Genomic DNA, 19,791 nt, shown 5'->3' with positions numbered 1-19,791 from the left:
GGCCATGGCCCTAGTAATTTACTTACGGTGAAAGGTCTTTTCTCCAGGATATCAAGCCGTACTTTTAGTTGGGACCGATTGCGATCGAAGCGAGGACAGTTAAAAAAATGTGTTCAATAGTTTCAACATCCTGGACGCAAGAACATTTTGGGTCTTCGATTTCATTAATTTTGTAGCGAAATTCTCTTATAAAAGCAACATTCAGTCGCAGGCGGTGAAGCATTGTTTCAAATTTTCTCGGTATATCGCTTGGGATATAAAACCGTAATTCTGGATCCACCACGAAGAGAGTAAACTGCCGTCCTGCCTCATTAAACCATATGTCGACTGCCATACATTTGGAGTCGTGTGCAATTAAATACTTTATGTCTGTTTTGGAAAAAGGAATTCCTCGAGTTCTTTTTAAAGTATGTGCACTTGTTACTAGTGTGTCTGCCTTCATGTTTCCTGAGATTCCGCTATGTCCGGGAATCCACTGCAGCTTTAGTGAATGATCATCACTTATGGCCCGATGGATCAAATCAGCTAGCTGGTAGACCATTTGATATGCCGGACTTCTAGAGTTTATCGACGAAAGAGCACCGAGGTTTGCTTTGGAGTCCGTACAGATAACCCACTGGTTTTGAGGTTCTACGTCCTTTATATACTCCACTGACGCAAAAATTGCATGAAGTTATGTAGCAGTAGAGGATGTTCTGTGGGACAAACGAAAACCTTTCCTTACTTGCATTAATGGAATTACGAAAGCTGAGGTTGGAGCCATCATTTGTCGTAGAGCCATCCAAGTATACATGAATGTAATCTCTGCGGTAATCATGCTTGTATGACAGCGCCGACTGATTAATCACAAAATGAGATGTGCTCAGGCTTTTGTTAAGGTTTGGGCAGTTCTGTGTTAACATCTGGGACGCAAAACATCCAGAGTGCTCGATCTATAGTCTGAACCCACGGTGTATAATCCGGCACGACGACACTCGACGATATCAGTGTCGAGAAAATATGTGAGCCCGTCCTAGTTATCAAATTCTCCGCAGGTGGGTGACAATTCTTCATGGACAAGCGTATCGCCGCCTTATCATTTGTCCTTCATGACATTTTAGTGGAAGTAGAGGTGCGGCGCACCGCATTCTGCGCCCGCGAAACGTATGCCTCAGAGGATCTGCCCGCTCGATCATTTCCATGTCCAGGAAATCTACTCCCAGTCGACGAACCCGAAAGTTGAGCTAGCCGCCACGCCCAAGGACAGCCCCCTGAGCTTGGCAGCAGCAGCGGCGCAAGTGGCACAAGACTCACGCTCTGCTACAATCGTTTCAGACATTACGTTCAAGCCGCTCAAGACGCTGCGTCATCGACGAAGGGCACGCGCCAGAGACCGGCCGATCCACGCCGCAACCACCGCAGGCCCGTGATTGGACAAGCGGCTACAGACGCAACAAGCCACTAGGGAACAGTGGCACAAGAAGCGACCGGCCGCGAGCATGACTGTATTGGCAGCAGCAACGGCACCAGTGGAGCAAGACTCACGCTTCTCTAAAATCGTTTCAGGTTGGAAAGTCATATCATTACTTTTATAAGTTAAACTTAGCCAGTTGCTTTTTGTTGCTGCTGGTGCTGCTGTTGCCGTTCTGTGCCTTTATGTCAGTAAAGTGATTGCTTGATTTTGCATGTTTTTTCAGTATGAATACGTATCGATGCTTTTGTGCCATGGCTGATACCTGTATATGTTGCAATCAGGAACTCCGAGATGAAGATGGTTCAATTCAATGTACAGAATGTGACTATTTGTATCACTTTGGAACTTGTCCTGGCGTATCGGAGTCAACGTTCAAGTTTAAAGGTGGAGCGTGGCGAAAAGCATGGTGTTGCCCGACATGTAGGACGAGAAAGTCCAGGGGAAGTCAGAGCGAGAAGGATGCAACTTGACAGCTGTAATCCTAAGAATAATCCGCAGACTAGGTTCTCCGAGGGAATTAAAAGGCACTGTTTAGGCGATCGAACTCTCGGTGTACACGATGTCGACACAGTACGAGGAAATCCTAAAGCATGTGCTTCAACATGACAGCGAACAAAGGATTTAAGGAAAAGGGTGACAAGCCTTGAAGGCCACCAGAAAGAAGTAAATGTATAACACATGGTACAATGCATAACCGCGCTCGAGAGGCACTAAATCTCGAAACACATAGAATATTGGTCACTGAGCATGAACACCTTAACACCCAACTGACCCGATTTGCAGAAAAACGATGTGCATATGCTCTCCGAGAATGAGATTGTGTCTTTGCACCGATTGTCAGCTCGACCAGATAAAATACCCGGCATCATTGTTCGTTTTTCACAAAACTCAACTCGTGATATGTGGTTTGATAAAATGAAAAGACTCCACCGAAAGGAAAGGAATGGTTACATTCTTGAGAATATGACGTGGGAAAACCGGGCCCTCCTCTGGACAACTAAGGAATGGGCGAAGGATAATGACTTTCTCTACTCGTGGCGCAGGAACAGAAAGATCTTCTTGAGGCGAAAAGAAGGCGACCAGTTATTATCAAATGCGAGGCAGACCTGCAACATTTGACCAGAGAAATTTTGAGTTTTTTCTTGTGGCATCTTTCGAAATAGCAGAACGAACCTATTTTATTGAATCTGAACAAAAGTCTTATTTAGGGAATGAGCATTTGGCTTCTTCGAAGTGCATTCATTTAAATACTCAGTTCGCCCGATATAAAACAGTTCAGCTTGATTTGCTTTCTGCTGAGTTTTCATTTTTGTTCGATGTTATTATGTTATCAGAGACGTGGTATACTGATGAAAGTGATGTTTTTGGGTTGCCGATGTACAAAAACTATTTTTAGAACAGGTCAACAGGCCGTGGACGTGGCGTGTCGCTGATGGTTGGGAAAAATGTTTCCAGCAAAATGTTAGAAGAATTATGTGTTAATAAAGACTTCTGAAGTGATATCCCTGCTTATAGATGGTAACATTATCTCGGCCTTGGGAAGAGGTATAGGCATCGAAGGGGGGGGGGGGGGGGGGGGAGGGGGGGGTAACTGAACTTCAGGATTGACGCACTGTAGTCCTCTTGACGAACTTCCGACAGGAAACGCAATACCTCATGAAAGGGCCGATGTGGGCCACGTCGAGGAACTCCGGAACTCCGCTGATATCACCGCGATTGCGGAAGAATCCTTACCAGCTCAGCAAGAGAGTACGTCGCTTGCGCTGCTCGATATTGGCCCCAAGCTACCCGGCCCAGAACGGCGACAGCTGATTAACCTCCTCGTTCAATACAGTGACAGCTTTGCGACGTCGCCGAAGGTGCGCCGAACTACGGTTGCGAAGCACCGCATTCTTACCGAGGATGACGCGTTCCCCGTGCATCGATCGACCAACAGGGTTTCCGTACAAGAAAGGGAGATCATTAAGGAACACGTTCAAGAGACGCTGAACGATGACCTAATCCAGCCTACAACCAGTCCGAGGGCCTCTCCAGACGTGTTGGCTAAAAAGAAGGATGGAACGCTTAGGTTCTACGTGGACTACCGACAGCTGAACACGGTGACGAAGAAAGACGTCTATCCACTTCTCCGCATCGGTGACACGCTATACCGGCTGCTCCACTCTCGATACTTATCATCTATGGACCTGAAGAGCGGTTACTGGCAGATCGAAGTCAACAAACGGCACCGAAAGAAGACGGCTTTTGTCACGCTGGATGGACTTTACGAGTTCAATGTGACGCCCTTCAGACTACGCACGGCGCCAGCAACTTTCCAGCATGTCATGTACTATCGGGGAAAAATGAAATGCGAACAGAGGAGCGCGTGGCTCGCGGTACAGGCTGCGCCGCCTGGAAGTGAGCCTAGGAGCGAGGGTGCGTGGCCTACTGCGATGTGTTTACGCCCCTCCCTCTGCGCTCCCCAAGCTTCAGCAGTGCGCCTCTTAGTGCGCTGAAAGCTATCACCGCTATCTTTGCTGGCTCAGCGCGTGCAGTGCAAAGAAGCTCGCCGCACTCGCCGAGCAGGCAAAGATAGCGGTGACAGCTTTCGGCGCACTGAGAGGCGCTCTGCCGAAGCTGGCGGAGCGCCAATCGAGGGGCGTGAACACATCGCAGTAGGCCACGCACCCTCGCTCCTAGGCTCACTTCCAGGTGGCGCAGCCTGTACCGCGAGCCACGCGCTCGTCTGTTCGCATTTCATTTTTCCCCGATAGTACACTGTACTGGCAGGACTGAAATGGCGGAGCTGTCTCGTCTACCTTGACGACGTCGTAGTGTTGTCAAGCGACATCGACGAGCACTTATAACGACTCTGTGCTGTTCTCCAAGCGATATGGACCTCCGAACTCACACTCAAGTCATCGAAGTGTAGGTTCACCTATGGCGAACTGAAGATCCTAGGCCATGTGGTTTGCTACGAAGGCGTTCGACCAGACCCAAAAAAGACTCGCGCCGTCGCGCCATTTCCAGCGCCGACAGACAATAAAGTCATGCGAAGATTCCTTGGGCTCTGCCTATTCTCGGCGCTTCGTTCGTGATTTCGCAAGACTTTCCGCATCACTCACAAACCTCATGAAGGACACCATGAAGCTCAAACTGGCCGAGGAGCAGCAGCAGGCATTCGACGAGCTAAAGAAAAGATTCCAGTCTCCCCTTATTCTTCAGCATTTCGATCACGATGCAGAAACCGAGGTCTACACGGACGCCAGTTACGCAGGACCTGGCGCGGTACTGGCTTAAGTGCAAGAAGGCACCGAGCAGGTCATCGCCTACGCCAGTCGGACACTGTCAAAGGCGGAGGTAAATTACTCCACGACTGAAAAATAATATTTTGCGGCGTTCTTGGCAATCTGATAGTTTCGCTCGTACAGGTACGAGAACCCGTTCCGCGTAGTCACAGACCACCACGCGCTCTGCTGGTTTGCCAACCTCAAGGACACTTCAGGACGCCTCACTCGATGGAGACTCCGACTACAAGAGCTCAGCATGACTGCGGACTACAAGTCAGGCCGCAAGCACAGCGACGACAACTGCCAGTCGTAATCCCAAATTCAAAACTATTGACCGGAGTTGCCCTTAAAGGGCCACTCCGGCCAATAGTTTGCATTTGGGATTACGACCGTTTTCTGCTAAAGAAGCGTCCCTGAATTACAACGTCTATTTTTTTTTCTATATATGTGTAATGTCACGGGTCGAAATTTGAATTCGGGAGTCAAAGGAAAAGCCCAAACTATCTGCTAGAGGGATGGCAACACTGATTATCAGCCATACGGCCTCGACGTGTCGTCAACATGGTGTTGCGGTACGCGGTATAACTATGGCGCCTGAAGCGCGTCTTCGACTGGTGGGTTTAGCGCCCAATGCTGCCCATATATTAACAGTGGTCCCGAAGTGTCAACAAATGACGTCACAGAGTGTCATGTCGTCAGATGTCGCCATCCTGGCCGCTCGTCGTAGAAATACTAAGGAGAAGCTCCGAGTAGCACATTCGAACGCGAGTGTCACTGTCCTCCCAGCGTCCCAACTTCTGGCTGCCGAAACTTCCGTGGGCTGCGACACTGGAGAGCGACCTGCAGCAGAACACGCGTCTGCCATATGCATTACAGCTGTTAGGACGCCGCAGGATTACGACCGGCGACATCATGACACTTGTATATCATCAGGCGGAAATCGAGGGACCACTTTTTGGGACGCGGTAAACACATCAGTCGGAGGCCCATTCCAGGCACCATAGTACAACCAATCAACTGCAGCTCTACCGCGACGTGACGTCACGAGGGTGCTGCGCCAGTGCTCCCTGACTAAAAGCTAGCTCGCTTGCCGCCCGCTAAGAGCGGCTGTTGGCATCTTTATACTCGGTTTTAGTAGAGTACGCGTCTTCGGTTTGACATAATATTTCGGCTTTTGTCATATTGCGGGCTTCCAAATTGATACCACACATTTATTATGGTTTCGGTTTTGACCGGAGTTGCCCTTTACGAATGACAGCGTCCGCCTCTCCATCACTCTGTCCCGCTCATCGTTGAGCTCGCACCACATTGCCATCTCTGGCGAGACGAGCTCTCGCCCCCCTCCACCCTTTTCCTTGTCACCAACGCCATGGTATCCTATAAACACCCTTTACTTTGTCGACACTTATTTCTCACGAATTTGGCACCGGGGTCGTATTCGCGACCATTATAGGGTTCGCGAATTCTAAAGGCAGGAATTCGCCTCTACGGACAATAGAATTATTCGAACCCACTAAAGTTCGTGAATTTTACGAGTCAAGAAATTCGTGAAAATTCTTCGTGCGTCTAGAAGGGGTCAAAGTGAATGCGTCAACGGCGGGCCGCTGCCGACGAACTACGGTTGCACTCGGTGGACGCAAAGCGACGGAGGCGGCGGGACCTACACCAAGTCGTTCCCTCCGCTGCGGCCACCGCCGAATTCGAGTTAGCATCCCTAAACAATCCCTTTAGGTAGTCGCGCGAAGTCTGCAACCGATTGTGCTTTCTAAAAAACTCCGCGCCCGCGCAATCCAAGCAGTTCTCTGTTCTGGTCCAATAGTTCCCCGGCCAAGACTCGCGTAGTTTCAAAGTCTGCGCGACACGCGAGTCCGCCTTGAAAAGTAGTAGAGTGCCGAGGCTGTCGACTAAAGGCAAATATCCTAAAGCACATCTTTCAACAACGCAACCACTACTGCTGTCAAGCGCACTTTGTGTAGTGGCTTGCTTTCTTCGTCAACTACACTGAACGAAGAACTCACGGCCTATATGTCGCTTGCTGCCTCAAAAGAGAAGTGCCCACTGGGACGGAGCTTGGTTGCATTAAGGTGCCTGGAGCGCGTGTCTGCCAGGTTTGTTTAGCGCCCTATATCGCTCATAGATCAAAAGCGGTCCCGAGTGGCAGCAAATGACGTCACAGAAGCCAGAGTGCCATGCTGTTGGATGTCGCGTTCCAGGTGGTTGGTGGTGGAAATGCTAGCGGAAAGCGCGAGTGAACGCCAGTGTTGCTGTCGTCGCAGCGTCCCAACTTCTGACTGCCGAAGCTTCCGCGGACTGCCCCACTGAGAGCGACCTGCAGCGGAACAAGTCACATCCAGCACCGCTGCAGGGACACTGCCTGTATCGCCACCGGCCCGAGCATGGCACTTCTATGACATCAGCGGGCGCAACTCGAGGGACCAGTTGCTTGGAAGCGGTAAACACCCCAGTTACAGGCAGCATAGCAGCATACGTGATCACTCCCTCTCTCCTCTTCGCGCCTCCTTTTTTAGGCGCAGGGAGACTCCATGCTTTTTTGTCCCTCTCCCCAACCGCGGAGGGACGCTTTGAGGTAGGCTTGCTCGAAGTATATGGCGCGACACGCGAGAGCGACATCTTTGGAAAGGGTGCACTTTGCTTACTGGACCAGTCCGTGCTCCACGTGCTCCTGGTACTCAGAGTCCAGCCCCATGACGACGTATTCTTTGCTCAGCTCGAGGTTGAAGCTGGCGCACCGCTCACGAGCCTTGATGTGCCGAGCCTTGCCCTTCAGGTCCTCTTCAGCTTCGCGACCTGAGCACCGGTGTATTCACATCGAAGGGGCCCATCGACTCCGTCGCGTAACTGTACTTTCTTTCAGCTCAAAGGAAAACTAAAGTGGTTCTTTATTTGAGGAAATACACTTAAATCGTCTTCATTTGGCCTCTAGGATCGGGAATCTCGAGATTATTACTAATAATTTTTTATTTAATTTGGTGCGCGGAGGTTGCAGAAAGTCAGTTTCAAAGTATCGCTGAAGCCCTCCTTTCCTGAGCGTCACGTCATAAATGGAGTTTTGGAATCGCCGCTCCCGCGCATCTTCAGCGCCTATCAAAGCTATGCACGCGCACCCTCGCTATTTTCAAAAAGGTCCAAAAAAAACGTCGCGTCTAGTGTCAGTGCCGAGGAATATACCTGGCAAGCTTACAATTGGACACGCTACTCACTCGAGTGAAACGCGCTTGGCGGTTGAAACATTCTTTCGACACGAAAGCGCTAAGGAGCTCGTGTCGCAGAAAAGCCAACCTAGGTGGCGTGACAGAAAAGCCGGCTTTGGTGGCGTAACGCGAAAATCCTGATTGTTCGATAGGGTAAAGACGTCACAGCCACATGACCTTGCGCTGGAAAAAAAAAAAAGGTTATTTGGCCTTAAAAAAATAAACTTTAAACAATTTCAGGCGGGATTTGGACCCACGAACCTCCGATTGCGAGCCAGACACGCTGCTGACTATACCATGTCCACCACGCCTCGTTTTCATTCATAGGGAGAGCATGAGAAGCGCATGAGAAGGCGATGCGAAGGCGATGCGAACACGGTCCGATAACGCTATCACGTTTCACCCTTAAAGGCGAAGCTTAAGCGCCCTCCAAGTTTTATGACGTGACGACTCATCGGAGGCTTTTCTTGTTTTCTCGCGTTTTCCCAAGTAGCACAGATTTGGCCAATCATTGGTCAATGGCTGGAATTGGCCTTTTGGCCAGTGCCCAGCCATTGGCTGATAACTGGCCTTTCTCTGGCCATTGGGCAATGGCCATTGGCCATCAGCCATCGGCCAAGCATTGGCCGATGAATGGCCACGCTTTAGCCATTGGCCAATGGTTTGCATAATTCCGTGCTGCTTGGGTAGTTACATCTTCTGGGAAGACGAACGGGATATTTTTATTTTTTCGGGATAAAAACACTCTAGAATTCACCTCAGAGTTTCTTTTTGTTTTTTTCAAGAACCTTTTTAGCTTTCCTTTATGTTCACACACAGCCGACAATACGATCTAATAGCTAATCAAGCAGCGACAGAAGCGCGAGTCACTGAATCTTTTCTGTTTATGATTGGTCAGCGATGATAGAACACGTACAATAACATGACGAACACCACGATGATGCGCTTTTGACGCTGTTTGATTGGTCCCATCAGCTCGCAGCATCGGCTGCGTCTTGACTTGAGAGGACGTGAAGTATAGCAGCGTCCCACAAGGGAATTTGTCTTACTCAGTTAAAGTGTATGCAATGCAATAAACACTCGTCTCACGACACAAGGTGTTCCACAAAATGTTGCTAAAATAGCTTGAAAGGGTACCAGATCCCCTTCACGCCGTCATATTTTCAGCAGCAACCAGTGCAGGCGATTCAAAAGCTGCAGGCACAGTGCAAACACAGACATAAAATTGATCAAACAAGGACTAGCGCCGTAAAGGAAGATCAACCGGAACTCACTCGCCCCACCAAAGGAGTGGCCAACATGTTCCGTCTTTCCGCTACCCTCACCACTAACTACTACTACTACTAAAGAAGACCAAATAGAGGTCCCCTTTTCAGATTGTTAGCATTGGTAACTCGTTTTGATTTGCGGGGGTTTTCGCGAAGCGACTCGGAGAATGGGCTGGAGATCGTGCCAGTTATATTTTCTGCAAAATCGAGGAATTGGCGATCTCCCTGCGAGGCAGTTGCCGATGTTACTTTATACGTTATATTGTATACGGATAAACAGGTGTTCGAATGCCAAAGGCAATAAATTATTAAAATTAGTCAACCCATACTCGTAGTATTTAAATTGTTTAAATGTACAAAAAAAAACAACAGAAGTCCTGTCAGGTAACTGTATCGGAACAGCTGCAACAGCCTAAGATGTTTTCCACAAGGAGGGGGGAAACATCTGTTTCGACAATGCTATAATGCTTGAGTCTTCACATCGACACAGCAATGATTGCTGTTCGGGAGGTTCAAGTGAGCCCGGAATAATTTTCAACTAAAAAAATAGAGTTGCATCGCATGAAGCAAAGCCGTGATATAACTATTCTCTAAATTTCAGTATAAATTAATGCCTAAATCGGACACATTCTAAGTTTCACGAAAACTTATCAAAACTATCAAAATTTGAGGCAAAATTTCCAAATTAATCTGTAAGAATAGATTACCAAAGCTGTTATTCTGTACCGGCTAAATTAAGGTGAAGATGACAATAAAATATTAAGGCCGAATGTTTTCGACTGTAATTTATGAAAGAAAAAATAACAGTTTGCATTGCGCCTATCTAAACCAACGGCTCATCTGATTGATTTCATTATTCAACCGAGACAAAGCGATTGTTTTATAAGCTAGCATATTTTAAGGATGTATATGCAAAAGTAGCAATAGTTAGCAACATTAAGGTACATATTGTTGTTCAGCAGAAATACCTGGCCACGGTGTGAACCAAACCTCCCATAAAGAAACAGAGAAAGCCGTTTAACACTCCCTGTAACGCCGAATTGGAGCGCAACTCTTGAGGAGGAGGAGGGAAGGGTACTGAGGGGAGGGTAGACCCCTCCTCCTCCTCCTTCTCCTCCTCCTCCCCTCATTCTTTAATACGCTCCGGGGGGGTCACCTGACCTCGGGGGGAGGAGGTCACGTGACCTCGGAAGGGGGGTCACCTTGAGAGGGATCACGTGACCCCAAGGTCACGTCATCCCTCTCAAGGTCACCTTGGGGTGACCTTAAAAGGGATCACGTGACCTTGGGGTGACCTTGGCTACACCGACGGCGACGCCGACGCCGACGCCGCTCAAGCCGGAAATGGGCGCCTGAGAGCTGCGCTCTAAAATAATTATGCGGTTCTCATATTGCTTAAAAGGCTATTATTGGTGAACTTCTTACCTGGTTTGAGAACTTCCTTGATCAAGAATTTCACGAACTTGAAGCCGTCCTTCGTGTAGTTCTCTTGCGCCGTCCCTAGCCAGACTGAAATCATTGAAATTGCATGAGGTAGGGAAGTATCTGAGCCTGATTCTAAACTGACGAGCACATTGCCATAATTGGCCTAATGGATATTCAAAAAGTAACTCGCTGGTGGGTGAGATCATAATTTCGGAGCCTCGAAGGGTTTCTTAGCGAGACCTGGGTCGAACAAGGGAGTTCTGGCCAGTTGCTCGGCGTAGTCTTTCCTTTGGACTGCCCACATTATCACCGCGATTTACGAGATCAAAGAGTTCACACGCTTAAATCTAAGGAGGGGTTTATGGTGGTCTTGCAGAAACAAGAAACGTAGGTGCCCCCCTCACTCACCACGACTCGCTTCCCATCCCTTGATGCGGCGGACGGTTGCTATTGTAACTGCAGTATATTCTATGGAATACATACGTTTCGAAGCACAGCGTCTAGATGGCGTTCAAGCTCTGCTTTATGTAACACACAGTTATGTAACGAAAACCTAGATGGCGCTTCAAACGACGGGAGGCGGACTGAAGTGAGTGAGGGGGGGGGGGGGGGAGGGGGTTACCCTCTACCGCAGGAGTTCCACAATTGAGGCAATCTAGTAACGTTGGTTCCAGGCGAGACAGGCATTGCCATTACCTATAGCAACATTCCAAAACAGATATTACAGACGAGGCTTTAGCGACATCCACCGGGTTCAATTCAGTAATGGTTTAAATCATTTCAAAGCTCTTTTTCGTGCCTTTTATAAAAAGAAATTGGGGTGTTTGATGTGATACTGCTCTCCTGAACACGCATAGACAAACAAATAGGCGCTGAAAATTTCGTTGCAGTAGCTCTTTAAGGGTGAACGGAGCATGGATGGGCAAAATTAGTTGGCCAGGCCTAGTTGGTTGAACATCATATACGTGTTAGCGCGAAAAAAAAAAAAGGACAAGGGAGGACAGGAAAGGACAAGGGCCTCTTTCGACTGACGTTGTAATGAAAAGCTAAAGGAAGGAAAGAAGGGATATAAGAGTTTATGCAGCACGCAAGTTCGTCTCCTTCTTGCACAGCGGTTGCGATGATGTCAAAACGCCGAGCTCTTATTGTCTGATTAAAAAAAAATAGTGGTTAGACGTTGAGGCAGCCAGCATTGAGGCCTACCCCCTATCCTTTCAAAGAAAGCCAATCAAAGCTCGGCGTCGTTCTGACGTCACCGCCACTCCTGCGCGAGGAGCAGACGACTTGCTCTCCGCATTATATAAAAGGATAGAGAAAGAAATTGGAAAAACAAAAAGGATTTAGAAGAGGACTGAAGTGATAAAAAATTAATCGAAAGAACAGTGCAAATATTAAAAGAAACGAAAAAAAAATAATTAAAAATTGAAAACAAAAGTTTGAGCAGAAAAATAGCTTAGGAAATAAGGGAGTTTCGTCGTTCCTTGGGTGACAAGTTCACTGATAGCGCGCTTATGCAGGATGCGCTTCTTGCCGCGATGGCCAGGGCTTCGCAAATTTCTTTAGTTTTTTTGTCGTGAAAGCGCCTCAGAATCCCTGCGCTATTGAACAACGGGGCGCACCCACAGTCCCTTAGATGTAAGGCTAGGTGACCTTAAAGTTCAAACGTTACTCGGGCCCGGAAGTCACTGTTGTTTCACCCTCCTTCCGGGGGCTTCCTCTTGTCCTGGACGAAGCCGAAGGCAAGGCGTCGGGTCACTGCAACCTACGTCTGCAAGTCCTGGGAACTTTCAAGTCTACCTTGGAGAGGCGTGGGAAGTTTATGGTTCAGCGTCTCTACGTCATGAAAATTCAGCACATCTCACTGCTGGGACTGCCTGCCACTCGAGATCTGACGGGGAAAGCTTCCCCTGAAATCCTCCCTGCCAGATACCCTGTTACTAAGTGACCTGACAAGGAGTGCTTCAGGGAATGCTCATGCTCCCTAAGCTGGATGTTGACGCATCGTCCGGTCTCACTCCCATATACTAATCTCATACACAACTCTGTTTTTATGCACTGTGGGCATGTATCACGCTGCATTTGTCCGTCTTGTTGCGCTGTGAGTTTATTGTGGGGCAGGGCCTGGTTAGCTTGTCTGCAACAGATAGCACCACCCGGACATCATGCTTGGATGTGACTCTCTTGAATCTGTGTGAGCTGCGAGGCATGTATGGGACGACCGCAGGTCGGTGTCGTTTCTCTCTACTCTTTCTTGTTCGATTGGATGTTATCATGCATTCAGCGACATCTGAGAGAGGAAGCCGGAAGCTTTGAGGACGTAATACTTGAGCATCAAAGCTGAACGCTGCTGAATAAAAACAGGACTCGTTTAGGGCCGCGCTAAGACACTGCAAACAATTCGTCTTTTTTGCAAGTTTTGTTTTGAGCCGAATCATACTAGGGCAGTCTGACTTGCGATCTTTGCGAGTACATCCGGCATAGATGGTTATTTTTGAAGGTGAGCCGAAGGTCCTTCTCTTCAGGTTACCTAGCCTTTCACGTGAAGGACAGTGGGCGCACTACACCCACTATCCTTCACTTGTTTACAAGTGCCGGGGTTCTGAGGCGCTTCTACGACAAAAGAAAGAAGTTTATGAAGCCAAGGCCCTCGCAGCAAGAAACAAATCTTACATAAGCTCGCCAGCAGTAAACTTGTCATTCAGGGAAATACGGTACCTCCTTAAGTTCTAAAATGTGTTTTTGCTCTCCTCCTTTTGTTTTCCTTTTTTAATTATTTTTTCTTATTTTGTAATTTCTTTCGATTAACTTCTTTTTATTATTTTATTGCTCTTCTAAATTCTTTGTGTTTTTTATTTTTGTTATTCAATATCAATTTAGTTTCGTCCTTTTTCGTGCTTTATCGTTTCATTAAAACGTGAATTGAAAGTAGTGTTTGACCTCTCCTGTCCTTCCTTGTCCTTTTTTTTTTGCGCTAATATTTTTATAATAAGCAGGGAGTCCGAAAAAAATTTCCAGTTTTTTTTGTTTTTTCTTACCGCAAAAATAAACTAGGCATCGCGCTCATTCTCCGCCCAAAGGTGGCACTAGTGGTCACAACTAGATGCCAAAGTTTCAGCCCGATCCGATATCTTATTCAAAGGTTAAAAGCGATTTTCTGAAACTTTCAATGGGAAAATAGAGCCCAGTTTTGCCCTAGATAACAGAAAGTATAAAACAGAGAGAGGACGAAACACAGACGAGTACATTCTTTGAAAGAAAGAATGTACTGTCTGTGTTTCGTCCTCTCTCTGTTTTATACTTTCTGTTATCTAGTACATCGTAACAACACGCTCGTTAGGAACATAACAGTGTTGCCCGTTTTCGGTTTGTGGTGCCCATAGAGCCCCATGTATTCGAAAACGCCGTTGGCCGCCATTTTCCCATTGCAATTTTCAGGAAATCACCTATAAATTTTGAATAAGGTACCGGAACGGGCTGAAACATTGGCATCTGGTTGTGACCTCTTGCGCTACCTTTGGGGGGGGGGGGGGGGGGGAGGGGGGGGCGAATGAGTGTTGGGCAATGCCTAGTTTATTGTTGCAACAAAAAAAAAAAAACGTGTAATTTTTTTTTTTTTTGTTTTTTGTTTTTTGTGACACCCTGTAGACTGGCGGCAAACGGCACGTAGCCCGAGCCCTCCTTCACGCGCTGCTTCGAACAACTGGTTTTTTACGTAAAACATTCTGCGCCATCTAAAAGGAAGAGCATCCCCGTGTCAATACAACACCACCTAGACAGAAGGCCTCCGCATGGTTTCCTCTTCTTCTATGAAACGTCATCACAGTCGGATCGCGCTCGGTCGGCTATTGGACCCGAGCCCGACCTTCGACGCGCTGAATGGCCACGAGCCGCAGCCGAACACTGACGCAGCACTCGTGCCCAATCTCTCGCCTCAATCGATCTGACTATGATGACGCGTGTGGAGGCCTTCTGTCTAGGTGGTGTTGGTCAATAGGGGTATTCACACGGGGGTTATTTTTGAGATAAGCTCTTCGCCCTTTTGATAAAAACAAAACATCCGGATTATCTGGCTCGCTCTGCTGCGCCCCCCCCCCCCCCCCCCCCTTCCCCCTCAAACAAAGGAGGGAAAAATATTGCACATTATTTACGTAACACGACTCATTTTGTCTCTGGCGACATACATCTACACTGGTCAACGTGTCGAATGAAAAGCACATTCGGAATTACCCGTCACTCCGAATGGGTCTCGCACGAAAATATTGCGCTGAAATTTCCTTCTCGAGGTAAAGCTCCTTTCCTTGCCTACATCGGCGGTCCCGGCACCTAAATATGTATTTGAAGGGAGTTCGGTGTCTACAGGAGGGATTCAGATTCATTCGTCTTTTCCCGAGGACGTGTTATAAAATCGATCCTAACTCAAAGTGAGTCTCGCGACGTTGAAATTGCGGGAAAAAAATGTTTGTTCGGCAGAACGTTTTTGTGAGGCACAAACGTCCTATACTGGCATTAACCAGAAACTTTTTTTTAAGGAGGTCGGTGCCGTTTCAATTACCTTCCTGATAGCTTTAAACCGCTCGGAAACCAGTGCGTACGGGATACTCGGCAGACAACATCGGAAGAGGCATACACCAATTAAAACGCATTTGCTGGCCCAGGGAGATCCGATGGAAGTCTCATTAGAGGAAGCATTTCCGCAGCGAGGATTGGTAACGCTTTTAATAGTCGCTAATATGTCTTCCTGCGCAACATTTATCGGGACTTTGGAAGGCAGTCTTGAGGCAACTGATATGCGGATCTAAAGTCGAGTGTAATAAGCTCCACCAGGTTCGTGACACACAGTACGGGTCATTCCCTGTAATACGTTACGTAAGCAGAATTTAAAGGTCTCGTTTAGGGGCACAGATTGCCCAAGACTTCGATAATATCTATTTATTTTGAGGGTCACGGTGAAAGTTTCGGGCCATACCGGGACACTGAGATGAACTGCGGCTCACTCACCGTAGTCCACCTTATCGCAGACAAACTCTCTCAGGCTCTCCCGACGCTCGTTAACGTCGTCGATTTCCTTGACGAAAGGTGCCAAAGGTTTCTCGGGTAGACAGCCCCCTAAAAGGCAGAATAGAGCGGCACTTTACCCATGGGACGCGGACTGACGGTCACGTGGTTGCTGGCAGTGGTCGCGTGACACCTCGACCTGACACAACACCGTGACGTTCGGTGACATCACGGTTGATGCCGTGACTAGACGTGACAACCTAGTGCAAAGTGATCTCGCATCACGTCACCCCGTATTAGTACCAGCCACTAGACCGACCTGAGAGCAGCCAGTGACCACGTGTTCCATAGGAGTGTCCGTTCAGTGTAGCGGCACATAGACACGCTAAATTTATGCGACGGCATCGTTTCATTATACCTTTTTGTAACTATTTAATATGACGGTATTTTCCTACTTACCCGAGGTTTCGTTCTTTAGGGATCAAATGCGGGAGTGCTTTTTCGAGGTTTACTTCTTTTTCACAGATTCGACGTATTTCCGTGTCAATTTTTTATTATGTCCGACGAAGATCGGCCTTTATTCGAGTTCAAGAAAAGAGGGCCTGGGATTCTCGAAACAAAAAAACAAAAAAAACAAAAAAAAATTCGCTTCCCGAATACTTGGAAGATGTTCACACAAGAAAAGGAAACTACAAATGCCCCCCCCCCCCCCCCCCCCCCAAAAAAAAAAAAAAGTCTTTTTGCTGGTTTACTTGGGGTCGCGTTTCGCGTATAAGCAAAATAAAGCTTTAGACAAGTTTACTCTCTTCTAAGATCGTTTGCTATTACGTAGGGACAGCTAAAATTCGGGGTTTATCGATTTCCCTATTTTGATCAAACCGACACGGGGATTATTTTTCAGGGTTGTCCGTCCACACTGGAAACACAAAATCCTTCCTTTATTACAGGGTGTTTTCTTTAAGCGTAATTTATTTGTTTTAAGAAAAGCGACGAAAGCTACACTAAAGTGGTTTGTGCAAGTTAGTTATGCGGTCTGGGGGACATAATATAGAAGGCTAGTCGTAACGAGCAATCGAATAATTAAATAAAATGTGTTTTGAAACTAAACATATGGTTCTAATTAGAAATGTGACGATCATCACCGAAAACCACTGAGTGAATAAATATTAAAAAAACTTGGAGCTGGTGGGAAGCATGGTGGAGAGCAAAATATTTACCACTCGTGCGTCAGGAGCAAGGCAACGGATGCGATAACACTACCTAAGAACAAATTGCGCTGCTTTTACGTTTAGAGAGCCTCGAAGTTGGTTTGCCTCGACGGGTGGCCTGTCTCTCAGCTGTAGATGAGACATTTAGACAGTACAGTACTGCCGGTAGCCTGGGGTCTTTAACGAGCACCACGCAGTGGTGATCACACACACGCGTGCTAGTACGATGCTCACCCAGATCCAAACGGGCCGGGGGTGGGGATCGAACGCAGAGAGTTCTGCAGCGTGAGCTTTCGCTCCACGCTCCGAACTGAGACGCTTTGATCCAGTCGGCCACCGATTCCCTCTGAACGCCCCAAGCGCTGTTTTTGCACCTTATCGTAGCTTAAATCAGTCCGATAATGACCGATTTAGTGCTGTTTCATGATGCTCAGCAAGGTCCTAATTAAAACTATGCGCTTATTTTCATTAATAAAAAGTTGATTAGCATGTTTCAGTTATTGATTTGACAGATAGTGACGATTACTCCTCTGTATTATATTCCCCAGGCCGTATAACTCACCTGCACAAACCGCTTTCGTGGCTTCTCCTTAACAAATCTGCTGAACATTAAAGGAAAACGTATATTTTTTTTATTTAAGGAAGCAGGCGGTTCATTTCCTTTCTTGCTGCCCGTTCTGGCGCTCTCACCTTCGGCACACGCGCAGACTTCGGTGTCGTCGCAGTGCAGCTTCAGCAGGGGGCTCGAGTTGTCGGGGGCGTAGAACTCCGTGCAGGAAGTATCTGCGAAATGGCAGCGTGAAAAAAGAGCAGACTGCGTTAATCTCTAACAGATAAAATGCTGCCGCCTGGTGTAAAGACGGTTGTCATACTTTCTGTTAGTATTGCTGGTGCCGCGGCAGGTTATATATTGAGCAATTTTACCGCAGTTTTACCGCAGGCTTCCGTACGGAGAAGAATTGCTATTGTAAGCTCGCGTCATGACTCCGAGGAAGTTACTCGGAGCGCGCCAGGAGCCCTACCGTGCCCAAGCTAGCCTGCGTTGGCGTTCAGCCAGCGTTTCTTTTGGTTCGCGACTTGCCGCAGTTCCCGCGATGACTCTGGCACATTTGAAAGAAATCGCGGAGAAGTGACATTGCTTCACTTTGAAGGAAGTTCTGTATGTTCTCTTCGTGAAAAACTCGGAAACGACCAATTACTTGAAGCAATAGAAGGATCGCAGCCAATAACGAAGCTCTGAATATGATTCGAACTGAAACCGTGTATGAACGGAGATGGTGGAACGCCATTGAACCTGCGCACCAACGTTATGAGATTACCTCAGCCACGGAACAGCTCATAGACGCTGCTTGCACGAGCAGTACCCTCGCCTGCCGCGATTGGCCGGCTCCGCACCGCTGAACAATCGTAGCATGCGGTAATGTCCCGGTCTCTTGGTCCCGCCGTGTACGTGAGGGCCACTTGGAATTTTTCGATCTCGAACAGCGAAAGGAAAAAAGAAAGGGAAGAAAAAAAGCCGCCTTGGGTGTGCACGTGATAATGCACAGTCACAGCGATCTTGGCTCGTCAAGGTGAAGTCGTTGGGCATCGGTGTTGCGTTCACGCACCCTATTGTTACCATAATGCACGTTAGAGGTTCAGCTGCCGTTAGTGTGCCGTTGCAAATTGACCCCGTAAGTGAGGGTGTCACAACATGGGGCTCCACTCCAAACAAGCAGTTGCTCGGACCGTTGTTATGAGCAAATGCATGGAAGCTCGATTTAGGTTACAGATTGTCTGATAATAAAAAATAATTGTTTGTAAGCATTGTGTCTTCTCAACATCAAATCGAAGACTGCACTGCACTGTACTGTACATTTCTTCAGTTGAAGTGGCCGGTCCCATGATATAGGAACAAATGCTCCACTTCATCAAATTAACATTGATTTGAACGTCGTTGACCGATGAAAGAAAATAATGCAACTATGAACACCTTCTACGGTGTTCATAAAGGTACGTACTGTTTGGTACTACCCAAATAACAAAACTGATCCCCGTCTATCATTATGTTAAAACACCTAAGACTGGGTGTGAAAAAAACCTTGAAACAACCACAAGTAGAAGAGACAGAGACAGAACTCAATCAGACGACGTCTCAGACTCAGCTAATGAGTTTGTTCGGTGTTGGTTGGTGACGACCTTGGTTTCAAGGGTGTATATAAACCAGTACCAACGTTATTAGATTACCTCAGTTGTATAACCCCCTCACTCACTTCAATCCGCCAAGCGTCGTTCGAAGCGCCCTCTATATTTTGTTTCATAACTATGCGTTCCAAAAAGCCCAGCTGAAGCGCCAAATGGCGATCACAACGCCGCCATTTACCCTGCAGCGGTCACTCGAGGAACTGCACCTAACATCTATTTTGGCTTCAATTGGCCATTTTGGAGCCGAAACAGATACAGTGGAAAGGGTTACAGGTATGCCACCCCCGTCTCCCCAGCGGACGCGCTGCGAATTCACCGGGAAGTAAAGATGAGCCTAGGTCGGGACGCGCCATAGAGTTATTACAATAAACGCTAGAGGCTCAGCTGGCGCTAGTGTCTATGGGACTTCCGGTTGCAAATTGAAGCAGACAGCATGCAGTCTACTTTTCCAGTCTTCCTGTGTATTCCTATGGGAAAACGCGCGTGAATTTTGTCTCGTCGCCGGAAAATAACACGAATAACGCTTGTTATTTCGGTTGTACCGGATAGTATGCACCTTAATTACTATTGTGAAAGTGTAATTGCTTTAGTTACAGCATTGTTCTTCTACCACTGAACGATGTTAAACTTCGCTATATTCCAGGCCCAAACCTCTGTTCCATGGCAGGTATGTAGAAACGACCGACGATTCTAGGCAAAATAACGATCGAAAGGAATGTAGAGTGTGTTAAAAGTCCGCCAGCATTCCGTTGGTGCTTATATATTGCTAATATGCCT

At 47.6% G+C, this 19,791-nt stretch overlaps 1 protein-coding gene across 1 annotated transcript in view; it reads right to left on the bottom strand.

The window, feature by feature from the left end:
* Window positions 1–19,791, bottom strand: part of LOC8032842 (venom factor) — a 229,019-nt gene that overhangs the window by 2,135 nt on the left and 207,093 nt on the right. The window contains exons 35-38 of the mRNA XM_042292110.1: window positions 17,521–17,613; window positions 15,626–15,733; window positions 10,628–10,711; window positions 7,380–7,530 (exon numbers count right to left, since the gene is read on the bottom strand). Of these exons, the coding sequence (XP_042148044.1) occupies window positions 7,380–7,530; window positions 10,628–10,711; window positions 15,626–15,733; window positions 17,521–17,613 (436 nt within the window). The remainder of the gene's footprint in view (window positions 1–7,379; window positions 7,531–10,627; window positions 10,712–15,625; window positions 15,734–17,520; window positions 17,614–19,791) is intronic.

The sequence above is a fragment of the Ixodes scapularis genome, unplaced genomic scaffold (assembly GCF_016920785.2).
Source record: "Ixodes scapularis isolate PalLabHiFi unplaced genomic scaffold, ASM1692078v2 PGA_scaffold2__306_contigs__length_199485367, whole genome shotgun sequence".
NCBI lineage: Eukaryota > Metazoa > Arthropoda > Arachnida > Ixodida > Ixodidae > Ixodes > Ixodes scapularis.
The sequence above is the reverse complement of the archived record's forward strand: the minus strand, read 5'-3'. Positions and strand labels throughout refer to the sequence as shown.